The 15,751-nt window shown below is 46.3% G+C and overlaps 1 protein-coding gene across 2 annotated transcripts in view; it reads right to left on the reverse strand.

Annotated features, from left to right (window-relative positions):
• Nucleotides 1-385: 385 nt before the first annotated feature.
• kcnab1b (potassium voltage-gated channel subfamily A regulatory beta subunit 1b) overlaps nucleotides 386-15,751 on the reverse strand; it is a gene marked incomplete at its 5' end in the record, with an annotated part of 64,737 nt that continues 49,371 nt past the window's right edge. For both annotated transcript variants that reach the window (XM_080440438.1, XM_080440437.1), the window contains 6 exons: nucleotides 386-520; nucleotides 1,282-1,370; nucleotides 3,278-3,398; nucleotides 3,493-3,587; nucleotides 3,673-3,793; nucleotides 4,202-4,287. In XM_080440438.1, the coding sequence (XP_080296564.1) occupies nucleotides 419-520; nucleotides 1,282-1,370; nucleotides 3,278-3,398; nucleotides 3,493-3,587; nucleotides 3,673-3,793; nucleotides 4,202-4,287 (614 nt within the window). In that variant the 3' untranslated portion in view covers nucleotides 386-418. The remainder of the gene's footprint in view (nucleotides 521-1,281; nucleotides 1,371-3,277; nucleotides 3,399-3,492; nucleotides 3,588-3,672; nucleotides 3,794-4,201; nucleotides 4,288-15,751) is intronic.

Below are 15,751 nucleotides of genomic sequence, written 5' to 3' on the forward strand. Positions count from 1 at the left end.
CTGTCCATCAGTTTGTGTGTAGTAGCACAACCATCTCTGTGTGAGATTTTGTTCACAGCAGATAATGCAGCATTTGCTGCCCTGGATGTAGACCAAGGTTACTGTTTGGAGCAGAAGAGAATTGCATACCAGTATTCTGATTGGCTGGATCTTCTAACATGTGGTTGGACTGGGTCCAATGTATGGCTGAGACAGCTGTAACATGCATGCTTTGTCAAAGCACTCATTCTACAATAATGAGTACTGGACTGGTTGATCTTCGTACAGACAAGGAGCCAAGCAAAACAGTCACTATGCAGTCACACACTCAGTCATACGCACGTCGCACACACAAGCAAGGTTGGGCACAGACTTAATGTGCTATGGCTGTGAGGACTGAACTTTATGCTTCTTGGTCACAGTTCTCATAGGATCCATCTCAATGGTGATTCTTAGATTCTGAGTCCTTCTTACTGTGAGGACGATTGCCCAATATGTGATCCATTTCTGATGCAATGCTCGCTGTCATCTTTGGAATTACCTGTGATGTACACAAAAAAGGGAAGAGCACACAAGTTTTCATCCCATCAGGCGTGTGACTGTTTACTCCTGCTGCTGATACCCTACATCTGGTTGGGCATTAGTTGTAATGGAGTGCTGTGTTGTAGGCAGAAAGGACACCCAAAGTAGTGCACTTGAACAAGGGTAGAGTGCTCTCTGTTGTGTGGGTTAAAGTCCCACATGTTGTAGTGTATAAAATCCTCTTTTACAATGTGATACTCCTGATGACTCTGATAGTGTGAGAGAAAAAGTTAAACCACAAATACAGCCTGACATAATTTTGCCCATCTTATTTTTTATTTCTGTATGTAGAGCGACATTGGGTACTTAGAAAAGCGCTATATAAATCTGCTTCTATTTCTATTTCTATTTCTTATATTATGGTTTTAACCACTTAAACCCTGTAAACTGTGTCCCACGGGGAATCCAGCTACCCCCCCCCCCCCACACCAAATCTCGTTGCTGAAATTGGACGATCTACAAGCTCACAACGTATTGCTTGTGAGCATGTAGTAGATCTGCTATTTTTGCTATGTTTGCCCCAAAATAAGGACACTAGGGTTTATGTGGTGGAAATGCATTGGACATATGAAGCACTTTGAATTGCCTTTGTGTATGAAACATGCAATAAAAATACACTTACCATGCCCTACAAGATGCCAAACAAGAAAAATGAATGAGATACTAATCTCAATCTAGACGTCTTTCTAGTGTTGTGCAGTTAAGAAATGTCCTTTGTACCTGTATGGCTCCCAGGTTCTCTGTGAGCTGGGTGGCATTAGAGGATCCCAGTAGCACTGAGCTCACTCCCTCGTTCCTCAGGCACCAGGCTACAATTCGGGAGGAAGAAATAAAGTTGGCATTAGTAGCAGTATTTTCACCAGAGGGTAGTCTAAGCTCAGCTCAAAAGCCTTTGTTTTGTTTTCAAGGTTCAAAGAAGGAAGCTACGATATCTTTCATGGGAATGCTAAAGTGATGCTTTATCCTTAAAGGTATCATGACATTCATTTTCACTTTTTTTATTTTCAATGTTTTATTTGGGGTTTTATGACCTCAATTACACCCAAAAAACCTGAACTTAGAACATTCAGTGGATTTTCTGTGGTCTGGGGTTTTCTGAATAATTAGGCTGAAAAGTAATCTGAGCTTGGCCCTTCGACAGTGAGGTCACAGTCGATTAATCCCGCCCACTCTCCTCCTCGCCCCTCCCCTCCCCTATCCTTTCCTTTGGGGGGGGCGGAGCAAAGGCGATGATTGACAGGCAAAATCCCTCACCAGCGACACCCGCAGGCAAAGATTAATTTTTTCATTGCAGTTGAAAAGGCTTTAGAAATGTGAGAGAAAAACACCTGCCATTGATCACTGGAATGGAATTTTCACTTAAAACTTTTTGTACACTTTTGAAGGACCAGGACAAAGACTTTGAATGTGGTGTAAAAGTGAATGTCATGAAAGCTTTAAGCTGCAGTCCCTGAGATTGTGTCCCCAGCTACTTTAAAACGTTGTGCTGCTAAACTTGTTTCTGTTTTGACTGGTATTCTTTTATTGGTCTTTCAAACTGTGTTTGAAGTACAAGGATGCTTTAAATTTGCAGTTAAAATTCCTGTGCATAAAGAAGCCCACTGATAGTGGTTTAAGACGTGATTACAGGCCTGTTGCCTTAACAACTGTTGTAATGGAAGTATCTGAGCATTAAGGATGCAAACATCTGTCCAGCGCTGTGCTAGATCCCAGTCAGTTTGTATACAGGGCAAATAGGTTGGATGATGGATAATGTTGCATATCTCGATCTCCACTCCATCTTGCACAACTGTTCATCGACTATTATCTAAGCGTTTAATACAATCACACCCACACACCACAGGGCTACTGTACAGTTATGAAAACCTTTTGCATATGAGTTTCCATCACTCTCTAGGCTCTGTATCTTGGACTTCGTATTGAGCAGAATACAGGTTGTCAATATCAACGATACAGTATATTCAAACTCATTGGCCATTAGCAAAGGTGCCCGTCAAGGTTGTGTCCTGTCACCTCTGCTTTGTTATACATGACACTCTGACACTGTAATTTTTTTTACAAGTGGCACCATGGTTAAGGTGCATACCACATAAGCTCTAATGCCTGACAGCGAGTCGTGGGTTCGGGCACATTTTAAAGTACTCCTCTCATCCAGCCAACCCCCTATTCAATTATTTCCCTTCAGGTAAAATAATCTGTAATATCTCGCCTCCACAATAGCACTTACCCTGAAGCAATCCGCTATCCGCATCCTAAATGCTTCACCAGTTATGTAAATTGTAAACTACTTAAGCACAGGCATTTAAATCCATTCCTTAAGGGCATAGCATAGGACATAATATGGGATGGTGCAATATTACAATGTGGACAATCTTTTATGTATTGAGTAGTTATTATGTTATTGTTATCACTAAGCACACCAAAACAAATTCCCAATCAACTGTAAAGTTTTTTTTTTGGCAATAAATGATTGAATGTTGAAGGAACATTACACAAGATTGCCTTTTTACTGTTATTATTGCCATGAGCATCACTGAACTAGCAATAACAGTAAAGAACACTCTCTAAAATTATAACATTGTGACATGGTTACAAATTAAGGTGACTGTCTTTTTTAATTAAAGTTATTCAAAACATTTGAAAAATACACGTTTAATGGCAATGTTAGCGAGTTTGTTAAGTACTTGCTTATGTAGCATTGTACAATGTCTCTTACCTATGGCTAGCTGTGGCAGAGTGCAGCCCAGCTTCTCGGCGATGAGAGCTAGGTCCTTCAGTTTTGCCTGCTGTTTCGTGCCATCCTCGCTCACTACCTTATCCTTCAACCACTCGTAATGCTGAAGCAAATAGAACAGTAGTAGAAACACTGGAAATGGCAGTGATCTCTATATAAGGTTGATAGCTAAACATGTATAAAAAAGCTGTTTATACCTTCATCGATGCCCTGGAAGATTCTGGGATACCATTCTCATACTTCCCAGAGATGATTCCACTGGCCAAAGGTGACCAAGACACCACACCCACACCTGTGATTGGACAACAACAAATATGAGCAGGAAATGCAAATATCTATTTACCTCTTTTTTCATTTTTTTCTCAGATGCCACTTGCCTATCTTGTGATAAAGCTCTGGTAGCTGTGCCTCAACCTTGTCCCTATGGAAGAAGTGATACTCAGCCTGCTCACACACCGGAGGGATGAGATTGAACTGCCTGGCCACAGAGTACGCCTCCTGAACACGTGTGAAGGAGGAGAGAGGAGATGGGAGGATGAGAGAGAGGATGGGAGGATGGGTGCAGGAAAAATGAGAGAGACAACATCAAAGCAAAAGAAAAAAAACTGACCGTGACCTTTTCAAACTACACCGTAAAACCCTTATGGACCATTGGTTGCATTCGTACACTCTTCAGTGTTAAATTAACGCTAAGGATTTCCCACAGATGATATTAGCCTGTTTACTGTTGCGACATTTGACCTTAAAGTTTTGATGGGCATGTTATGGTAAATATATACAATAGCCTCTACAAGCTACAAGCACTTCTCAACTCTAATTTATGCTTTGTCACATGATGGTTTTTGTGCTAGAACAGACTTAAATGTACAGGAGAAGCACAAGGTGATTCTCTGCTCTGCTACTCACCATAATCTCCACGGAAGACCACCGTGATGTTCCCCAGTACATAGTCATGCCCTGGTTGATCAAATGTGTCATCGCCCTCACTATCTCTGTAAGGAGGACAACAACAACAACAACAACAACAAAAAAAGAACAACAAACACCATGTTGCAGTTAGCTTCATTGTCAGAAAGTCAGCAGTGGGTGGCGCCACTAATCCTTTTATTTTGGCAGAGAGACCGTTCAATAATGCACCTGACTTAACCACTATATAGCCTATACAGTATACTTCGTCGTATGACAAATAGCGAAAATAGGCACCAATAGTTTACGTATTGTGAGCTTGTAAATATCTTATTTTTGCTATTTGTGATATATACTGTATATTATTTTTTTGTATTTCTTTTTTGAAATACTTAAGGAAAATTGCCCAACATATTGACACCAGGGTTAATGTGGTTAAAGGGCATTATTTACTTTGTCGTTTAGAGGTATACAGGCACAAGCAGACAACCCCATATTATTGTTTTGTATTCTGCTCGTATTTTTCATCAGAAGAGTGTCAGGCGCACATGGAAGGACTCAGAATGCAGACACAGAAGGCACTGAAAACAGGCTTTATTCACAAAAAACTTCCAAGGCAGGCAAGGGGCAGGCAAAGAATAAACAGTGGAAAGCGGGGGTCGAATCCAGGGGGGGCAGTCAACGAGGGCGAAGGTACAGGCAGGGACTGGGCAAAAACGAGGTCTAGGGGATAAAGCAGAGAACAGAAAAACAGCAAAAACTTGGCTTGAAAACTAGGCTCTAGTACACTGCTTGACAGCTTGAAAATAAGACAATCTGGCAAAGGCCTGCAGAGAGGCTGGGCCTTAAATACTGTGGGCATGATTGGAGGTGAGTGTATGCAGGTGGTCACACTGATCCAGACACACCCACACCCACTCCTAGGTCAGACTGTGACAGTACCCCTCCCTCTACGGACGCCTCCTGGCGTCCCATCCAAGGCACCGGGGTTGTCACGGAGAAAGTCACTGATGAGGGAGGGATCCACGACAAACCTGGACGGAATCCAACTCCGCTCCTCAGGTCCAAAGCCCTCCCAGTCAGCAAGGTACTGGAAGCCCCTGCCCCTGCGGCGAACTTTCAATAACCTCCTGACCGTAAACACCTCTCCACCATCGATGACCCTGGGAGGCGGAGGGGGCTTGGAGGGAGGGGAGAGAGGGCTGAGTACAACAGGCTTGACTTGGGAAACATGAAAGGCAGGGTGAACACGTTGCATGGGCCGAGGCAGCTTAAGTCTTACAGCAGAGGTATTGATGAGTTTGGTAATGGGAAAAGGCCCAACAAACCTGGGTGCTAACTTACGAGACAGGACCTTCAGAGGTAGATTCCTGGAGGAAAGCCAGACCTTCTGTCCAACCTTGTAGCGGGGTGCTGTTGAGCGGCGTCTGTCAGCGTGCTTCTTGAAGTAGGCCACCGACTGCAACAGACGGGCTCGAGCCTGTCTCCAGGTTCGCCGACATTGCTTAACAAAAGCCTGGGCTGAGGGGACTGCCACTTCCTCCTCCTGTGCAGGAAACAGTGGAGGCTGGTAGCCTAGGCAACACTGGAAAGGGGAAAGGCCAGTAGCTGTAGTGGGGAGTGAGTTATGTGCATATTCAACCCAGGGAAGCATCTTACTCCAGGAAGTGGTGTTGGAAGAGGTCATGCACCGAAGGGCCACCTCCAGGCTCTGGTTGGCTCTCTCCGTCTGGCCATTGGTCTGGGGATGATAACCAGAAGACAGGCTGGCAGAAGCGCCAATGAGCTTGCAAAATGCCCTCCAGAATTGGGCAGAGAACTGCGGGCCCCTGTCGGAAACTATATCCTGGGGTAAACCATGAAGCTTAAAAACATGAGTGATTAGCAGTTCTGCCGTCTCCTTGGCTGTGGGCAACTTTGTCAAGGGAATAAAATGAACTGCTTTGGAGAACCTGTCAACTACGGTAAGTATGCATGTGTTACCCTCGGACATGGGCAGACCAGTAACAAAATCAAGGGCTATGTGGGACCAGGGTCGGCGGGGAACAGGAAGGGGTCTTAGAAGGCCAGCCGGGGGTCTGTTGCTGTGCTTGTTCTGGGCACACGTCTCACAGGCTGCCACAAACTGCTTCACATCCTCCTTCATGGATGGCCACCAGAAGCGCCGCTTAATGAAGGCCAGTGTCCGGTCCACCCCCGGGTGACACGCTAGCCTGGAGCCATGTCCCCAGGTCAACACCTCTGAACGAACAGATGCGGGGACAAACAAGCAACTAGGAGGACCATTACCTGGGCCGGGTTCCTGACTCTGGGCCCTCAGAACCTGAGCCTCAACGTCAAAGAGTGCAGCCCCAACTATCAGCTCAGGAGGCAGAATAGGCTCGGGGGCCAAAGACTCCTTCTCTGGAGAATAGATCCTGGACAGGGCATCTGGCTTAGCATTTTTGGAACCTGGGCGATATGACAGGGTGAAATTGAAACGTGAAAAAAACAGAGACCATCGAGCTTGGCGGGAATTAAGGCGTTTAGCCGTCTTGATATACTCAAGGTTTTTGTGATCAGTCCAAACAAAGAAGGGCAAGGCCCCTCCCTCAAGGCAGTGTCGCCACTCTTCTAAAGCTAGCACCACTGCCAGCAGTTCACGATCTCCTATGGTGTAGTTGCGCTCAGCAGGAGACAGACGATGAGAGAAGTAGGCACAGGGGTGCAGTCTATTGTCCTTGGGGGATCTCTGGGACAGCACACCACCGACTCCGGTCTCTGAGGCGTCAACCTCCACAACAAACTGCAGAGAGGGATCAGGGACAGTTAGGACAGGTACAGTGGTGAAACAATACTTGAGTTTGGAAAAGGCATCCTCTGCCTGAGGATTCCAGCGGAAAGGTATCTTAGATGAGGTCAAAGCTGTGAGTGGGGCAGCAACAGTACTGTAGTTGCGTACAAACTTGCGATAAAAATTGGCGAAACCTAAAAAACCTTGGAGATCACGCCTTGTGGCTGGCCTGGGCCAATCAGTGACTGCTTTTACCTTGGAGGGATCTACGTGAAGTTGGCCGGAGCTCACAATGAACCCCAAAAATGACACTGTGCTCTGGTGGAACTCGCACTTCTCTGCCTTTACAAAGAGACGGTTCTCCAGGAGTCGTTGGAGAACCTGCCTGACATGGTGTCTGTGCTCCTTAACAGAGGGAGAAAAAATTAATATGTCATCCAAGTAAACAAAAACAAAGCGGTTGACCATGTCTCTCAGCACGTCATTGACTAGGGCCTGAAAAACAGCAGGAGCATTAGTCAAACCAAAAGGTAAAACTAGATATTCATAATGCCCTGTGGATGTGTTAAAAGCAGTTTTCCACTCATCTCCCTCTCTTATCCTCACAAGGTGATAGGCATTGCGTAGGTCAAGTTTAGTAAAGACATGTGCACCCTGTAATAGTTCAAAGGCTGTAGACATGAGTGGCAAAGGGTAACGATTCTTGACAGTGACATCATTCAAACCTCTGTAATCGATGCATGGCCTTAGGGAACCGTCCTTCTTGCCAACGAAAAAGAAGCCAGCACCAGCAGGGGAGGACGATGGGCGGATGATGCCTGCGGCCAGGGATTCCGAGATGTACTTGTTCATCGCCTCAGTCTCTGCAGGTGAGAGGGAATAAAGGCGCCCCTTGGGGGGCATGGCTCCTTCCAGGAGGTCAATCGAACAGTCATATGGCCTGTGAGGCGGCAGGGAAACAGCACGGGACTTACTAAAAACAGTCTTTAAGTCCAGGTACTCAGGAGGGACAGAGGACAAATCGGGGAATTCCTCAGTCCTGTCTTGCTCCAGAGAGAGAGAAATGGCAGCTGAGGTTAGGCAGTGAGAGTGGCAAAACTGACTCCAACTCATAATTGTGCTATCAGCCCAGTTAACATGAGGGTTGTGGACCGACAGCCAGGGAAAGCCTAGGACAATGGGGACATGAGGGTTATCCATTACGTGAAAAGATAAGCGTTCGGAATGATTACCGGAAACTCGCACCCCAACGGGCTCTGTGACATGAGTGATACGCATGAGACTCCGTCCATTAATGGCACTAGTCAATAAGGGCTGCTTCAGGGGAAGCACAGGAATTTTCAACTGACGGGCTGTGGCCGCGCAGATGAAACTTTCATCTGCCCCGGAATCTATGAGAGCTGTGAGGGGGTGAGTACCATCAGACAGCAACAGCATAATGGGTAATAAAGAACGTTTGGCAGGGTAATTACCTTGAGCAGTGCCCACCAGAAGCCCTGCTTCTAATGATGGGCGTCGCCTTTTAGTGGACACTTGAGGCTAAAATGACCCATCTGGCCACAGTAGAAACAGGCATTCTCCTGGCGGCGACGAATGCGCTCCTCGGGGGACAGCTTGGCACGATCGACCTGCATAGGCTCTGGAGGGGGGGCTGCCTCCTGGAGAGGCGGAGAAGCAGTGGTGGGCTGTGGGCGAGGGCGGAACAAACCCCTCTCATAGCGCCGCTCCCTGAGTCGAGCGTCGATCCTGCCGGACAGCTTCACCAACTCATGGAATCCAGTCGGCAGCTCATGTGACACCAGTTCATCCTTAACAGCATCTGACAGACCACTCAAGAAGGCATCAGACAAGGCGGTGTCTCCCCACGCACACGAGGCAGCCAGGGTACGGAAATCAATGGCATAGTCAAAAACGGACCTGCTGCCTTGCTTGAGCTGTAGCAACTGTCTGGCAGCATCCCTGCCCGAAACAGAGCGGTCAAAAACCTCCTTCATTTCACTGGTAAAGTCCCTGTAGTTACCACAAATAGGGTCATCAGAATCCCATATGGCTGTTCCCCACTCCCGAGCCTTGCCAGTGAGTAAGGTGATTATATAGGCCACACGTGAACGCTGTGTAGGGAAAGCTGAGGCCTGTAGCTCTAAAATCAATGAACATTGGGACAAAAAGGAACGACAGGTTCCGGGCTCACCGTTGTAAGGTTGAGGTGGGGGCAGTCTGGGTTCTCTGGCAGCAGGCTGAGGAGCGTCAGGCTGACTAAAAGGGGCGGGGACGGATGCAGCAGAGGAAGCCTGCACACTCAGCTGTTGCAATTGAGTATTGAGTGCATGGAAAGAATTAGCCAAAGTGGTCAGGTTTTGGTCAATCTTCTGTATTCCCTGTTGTTGATTTCCCAGCAAGGCTCCATGTTCATTCACTGCCGCCTGCAGGGCCTTCAGGTCTGCTGAGTCCATAAAGGCCAGATTGTAATGTCAGGCGCACATGGAAGGACTCAGAATGCAGACACAGAAGGCACTGAAAACAGGCTTTATTCACAAAAAACTTCCAAGGCAGGCAAGGGGCAGGCAAAGAATAAACAGTGGAAAGCGGGGGTCGAATCCAGGGGGGGCAGTCAACGAGGGCGAAGGTACAGGCAGGGACTGGGCAAAAACGAGGTCTAGGGGATAAAGCAGAGAACAGAAAAACAGCAAAAACTTGGCTTGAAAACTAGGCTCTAGTACACTGCTTGACAGCTTGAAAATAAGACAATCTGGCAAAGGCCTGCAGAGAGGCTGGGCCTTAAATACTGTGGGCATGATTGGAGGTGAGTGTATGCAGGTGGTCACACTGATCCAGACACACCCACACCCACTCCTAGGTCAGACTGTGACAAAGAGATGGAGAGAGTTATGGACTTCTTCAGTTCAATTTAGGCTCATTCCACTGTGATTGCCAGACATTGGCCAGGGTGAGAGGCTCGATTAGAGGCTTAAGAAGAAGCCATTAAAAGCAGCCGGCCTGCAACTTTAGTGGTAAGAGGGCAATTGAAACAAACATAATGGCATGAAATGTGTTCTGCTTTTGTTCGGAAGAAAAGCACACTCTTTGTATTGATGTCCCAGAATGCCGCCGGGAATCACCCTTAGTGGGTTGTTTTGCTTGTGCCTGTGGGTCAGCAGGGTAATTACTAGTGAGGACTGGTAATAGCTGATTTTCAGCATGGGTACATTTTGTTTGCAGAGGTAGTGAAGTGTGAAAGCAGACCCTAAAGCCTAATTTGTGCTTTAAGCCTAATTTATACCGTGTGAGACAAACCCATAGCTCAGGGCTCACAGTGTAGCTCTGTAAATGCCCAGAGCTATCAGCCATGAGCCATGGCTTTTCTCACACAGTATAGGGTAAATTAGGCTAAAGCCTAATTTAAAGCCAGATCTAATGGGCAATGGGTTAGGGTTAAGCCTAAAGGCCTAAAGGCTTAACCCTAACTCACTGCCTTAAAGACGCAAGATAACTGAAAAACTAATTTAACTATATAACTGCAAAGTTCTTACTACCAATAATGTTGAGCCAAGGACACACTTGCAAAAGTGGCTTGGCTCGAAACATTTCAAAATGTGTAAATTAAAAATCCAAGGACATGTCCATAAACATCACACAGTTAGCATTGTGATTGTGATGCATTTCATCCATGTGCTGTTTACACAAACCGATATGAAGTTGCCCTACGACAAGGTGAAAAGTACATTTACATGATTGCTTCACACCTGAATTGTCCTCATTATATGTGAGAACGAGAGCAGAAAGGAGAGATGAGCCCACAGCACTGTGATTAAAAATAGTGATTCACTATCATAGTCGGTTCTCTCTCCTTCTTTCTGGACTGAAAATGTAACTGAGTGAGAAAGAGAGAGCAAGCCAGTGTGTGTAGGCGACACACGAGAGTGTTCCGAGAGAGAGCTGGAAGAAAGCGAGGGAGATCGAAGATTGAAAGTAAAAAGCGAAAGACAGCGAGCCAAGGCGGAACCTTGACACCCACGGCGCTTATCTGGAGGCCATGAATGTGGGACGAGGGGTTTATCTGAGGTGAGGCTCAGTGCTACCATAGTGCGGTCAATGACGTACTTTTGTAGGCGGAAGGAGGAAGTTAGCATCTTTCCTTGGTTTCCTCCCAGATGTAAGTGTGTGTGTGTGTGTGTGTGTGGCTGTCATCGCAAGACTGTCAAGTGTGTTGACAAGACAAGGGTTATTGACCCTCCTGTCTCGCGATGACAGCTCATACTGCCCAGTCAGATACGTACTCTGGGAGTGGGAGTACCAGTGACAACCAGGAACAGACTGGGTGACGACCACAAAGAGTGTGGCGACATCTGGAGAGACAGAGGACGGCCGGAGAGACGGCGACCCGGGGTGGAGAGGGTTGGCAGCCCAAACCACTTCTTCCATGAGGAAGAAACAAAAGCTACAGGCTGAGGTGAAACCTGCAGGGAGGGTTCAATCCATCAAGGCAGAGTGAGATGTTTGTGCCCAGCAGCAACGACGACGCAACGCACAGAAAATCCCCTACTTCTGGTCATACGAAGGAGGAGCCGGACCCGGAGGCAACCCACAGTGCCTCCTAGTGTCGCCAACACCAGCTGCAACATCTCAGCCAACCTGGCCTGGCATTGGCCGGACTGATGGCGTGGATTCACTCACATACAGCCACGTGTGAGCGGATCCGCGTTGCCGGTCTGGCTAGTGCCAGGCTAACCCTATAACCCCTAATTAGCTCTGTCTCTAACCCCCAAGAGACAGTGGGGGCAGTAGCATGCCACTTGAACACAGGCCGGGGTCTGATCAGCCTCGGTCGGGTCGCCTGGAGGAGGGTGTCTGTTGCAAGACCCGAAACACCCAGTGACTCCAGGTAACACCACTGATGATGTGTCCAAGTTTGTGCATCAGTTGTTTTATTAACTTAAAGTGCTCTTTAGATACCTCAATAAAATGATATAGCCTACTGTGCACATCAAAAAACAACAGACAAGAAACATATGATATGTCTTCTTTTATTTTCCTGAACCGATTATTTGACAATGGTCACAATCATTTAAAAAAAAGTATTTATTCATAAGCATGTCCACCCGAGAGCAAAATTCAGGTTCCAGTTTGCCTCCCAGTGCCTGCTATGCCATAGAACGCGTGCTTTTGTTGTCTCCTTTTTCATACCCTCCTTCGTACTCTCCTAGTGTAAAAAGATAGGTCAAACAGAACACTTTCTAGACACTCCTACTGTAGATGTTGTACATGCCAGGAGTTTTACACCTCTGTAGCCTACTAAAATAGAATACACTGCTATAGGCATTCTAAAAGAAATACAAGTTATTATTATTAATTGGGCCACACACACCACACACAAGGTTAAAAAGGCTCAGCAAAGCCTCTACTGCCTCCATCGTCCGGAAGAAATTCAGGGTGAGCCCCCCCATCCTGGCCATTCTACAATAGTACCATCAAGAGCATCTTGACGAGCAACATGCGTTCACGTGGTACGGCTAGTAGGAGGTGAGTTTCCCTCCCTCCAGGGACTACACAATAAACAGTGTAGCCAAGGCGTAGCGAATCATCGAGAACATTCATCACCCCAGCCACGGCAAGGCAAGCGATACCGAAATATCAGAACGCATAAAAAGGCACAAAAAATAATTTCACCCACTCTTTTACACCCCTAGTCATGTGATGGCAATATAAAGTTGATTTTGACACTTTGACACTTTTTTTCAGTTTTAAAAGCAATGACTGGAGGATATCTGCACTCTGCACAGCACACCTTTCTACAGTAGTTTCATGATGCTATGGCTCGGGTCAAGAGGCTATACTTTCGTGGCATACCCCTCCCAGAACCAGCCTCTCCCATGAAATGTCAATTTAGCATATATTTGGGTATGGATGAGGCTGTAGACACCTTTGAATCATGTCTCTCTCTGTGTGAATGCTTAAACACCAGTCAGTGTGTGAACACTGACTGGTGTTTAAGTGTGTGTGTGTGTGTGTGTGTGTGTGTGTGTGTGTGTGTGTGTGTGTGTGTGTGTGTGTGTGTGTGTGTGTGTGTGTGTGTGTGTGTGTGCGCGCGTGCATGTGCGCGTGCGCGTGCGTGTGCGTGTGAGTGTGTGTGTGTGTGTGTGTGTGCACACGCACGCGTGTATCTGCAAGTGTTGTGTTGTGTTTACTGTGTGTAAACCCCCCCAGCTTTTGCTGTTGTTTAGCATTCTGCCCAGAACGTGCTGTCCTTGAATGTCTCTCCCTCAACAGCCACTAAAAACTGTGGAACAAAGACTCTCCCTAACCTCTGGAGAAAGTTTAGTCAAGGCCCCTATGGGTAAATTATTACAAATGATCACAATTTATGTATATGTATTTTATTTTTTTTCCATATTTTATCCTTTGTTGTATGACGCTTGCTGCCCTTTCTCAACTCTGGTTGCAAAAGTAGAGAAAATAGGCAATCTACAAAATCTGAATCTGTAAATAGTGGATTTTTCAGTATTTGTGGAAAATCTTGAAAAAAGTCTATTTCGTTCGCCTATAATGACATGCTCTAAATAGGGACACCAGGTTGAAAGTGGTTAAGTCTGTCTGTGGGTTTTACAAATATTTAACCAATGAAAAGTATTAACGAGAGGCTCCGAGCTTTTGGCTAAATATTATAGTACATTGAATCCATTGGAACACACTATATGTCACGGTCCGCTCCTCAGCCCTTGGACTTTGTCTGTGTGTATTACTTTTGGACTTTTACTTTGTATTCCTGTTCTGTTTTGGTCTTTTAGTTCTATGTAGTTTGTTGCCTTGGTGTTCTGTGTTTTATTGTGTAGTATTGTTCCTAGTGTTTCCTGTCTGCTTAGTTATCTGTACCTGTCTTGTCTAACCAGTCCTGTGATTCCCAGTGTTTCCACCTGTGTCCCCTTAATCCCTCAGCCTATCCCAGTGTTGATTGTCTGTTGTGTTCACATGTGTCTAGTTAGTCCTTGTCTATATGTATGCCCCTTTGTGTTAGGTCCTTTGTCAGTTCGTCGTCGTATTTTGATGTGGTTAGTTCTTGTCCCATGTGTTGTCCCAGTCTTTGATATTTTCTAGTGTATACCTAAGTCTGAGATTCCTTGTGTTTTCCCATTGTGGGGTTTTTGTTAATAAACCTCCTTGAACAGTCACTGCTTGGCCTGTATCTGTCGTTCTGCACCTGAGTCCTACACCTCCAGAACCACACCGTGACACTATATCTTTTTCACTTTCCTGAAAAGTAACAGTTCTGGACATACAAGGTTTCCACCAATCTACAGCAATTGCTATACTCTATATTGCTTGACATTTGGACAGTGGCTGAAAGTCCCATGGATGAAAGTGAAAGAGCTTTGTTATGGCTATTTGATTCACCCTGCCATGGAGGGATTGATATAAAGCCTGCTTACGGATGCCAAGTCTGCCTTGTGTCTCATGCCTCCCTGGTGCTTATTTGCACTTTCCTCCGCATTTCCATCTAAAGTTGACTAAACAGATTCGATTTTCGCTGTGAACTGATGCATGTTTTTTTTAGCCCATAATGAGAAATGGTGACAATTGAAGGCACATAGGAACATTGGCTTGAGACTTGGAGAGATTATTGTGCAGACTACACTATGGATATGAAACATTATAATTGGATTTTATGCAGCGCCTACAGTATGCAGTATGCGTTTTTTGAGTCCCTCCCAACTGGCAACATATCTGCCAAAATGTGAGATTGTCTACTGACCCCCACTCGGCCCCACGCAAACATCCACATATACCCACACCCAGGCCCGCACGCACGCACGCCTGCACACGCACTCGCGCACACGCACACGCACACGCACACGCACACACACACACACACACACACACACACACACACGCTTCCTCCAAAAGCAAAATGTGTCATCTCTGCAATGGACGGCTGCACTTTTAAACAGCAATGGATGACATAAGAATGACCCACTGGCCGGAGGGAAGCCAGGTATTCATGACTCATTCATGGCCGTGTCTTTTTCCCTACTACACTGGATGTGAGCTGAATGATGAAACAAGCGAAGAGAAGGGGGGAGTTGGGAAGGGAAAAATGAATTGTATTTATCTAAAAGAACGAGTGGACTTCTTTGGCTAGAATACAGCCTATGTCGGGGACAGACGCTTTTTTCTTTGAGACATGCTACACGGAACACACATACTGTACATGCACAAGATGTTTGATATTGAGTGTGACGCTATATACTTTATAGGCTGGGGTCCCCCAGGGCTCTATCCTTGGCTTACTCCTTTCTTTTCCTTCTAATTTACAACAAAAATCCTCAGCAAAAATACAAGCTCACAACACATCACACCACGACCCTATTTTTGCCGAATGTTCGCCCCCCAGAATAGGTGCCATGTAGAGTTCATCGCCTGGTAACGCTTACACGTTACTTGATTCACATAACGTGAGGCTCTCAAAGTGGGGTACAGCGTACCCTCAGGGTTCCGTGGGAGGGGTAACTCTGAGAGTTATGGGGGTCCGTGAAATTAGAAAGTTTGAGAACCACTGACGTAACGGATGTAGCCATTGTAGAGAGTGGAATTTTGACACGCTTGCTGCCCTTTCTCAGCTCTGGTACGTCTGCCATCTCAAAGAGAAAAATGGCCCACTAAATGCCACAGTGCGCTGATGGAAGCAGGATGGATGCAGGGATCTGGGACTTGTTCTCGTGCACACAGTCCCCATTTCTGAGAGTTACTGACCTTCAGCAGCATGAGTTACATCAGCAGCCTTG

The sequence above is a fragment of the Gymnoscopelus braueri genome, assembly GCF_963280865.1.
Source record: "Gymnoscopelus braueri genome assembly, chromosome: 10".
NCBI classification, from domain to species: domain Eukaryota; kingdom Metazoa; phylum Chordata; class Actinopteri; order Myctophiformes; family Myctophidae; genus Gymnoscopelus; species Gymnoscopelus braueri.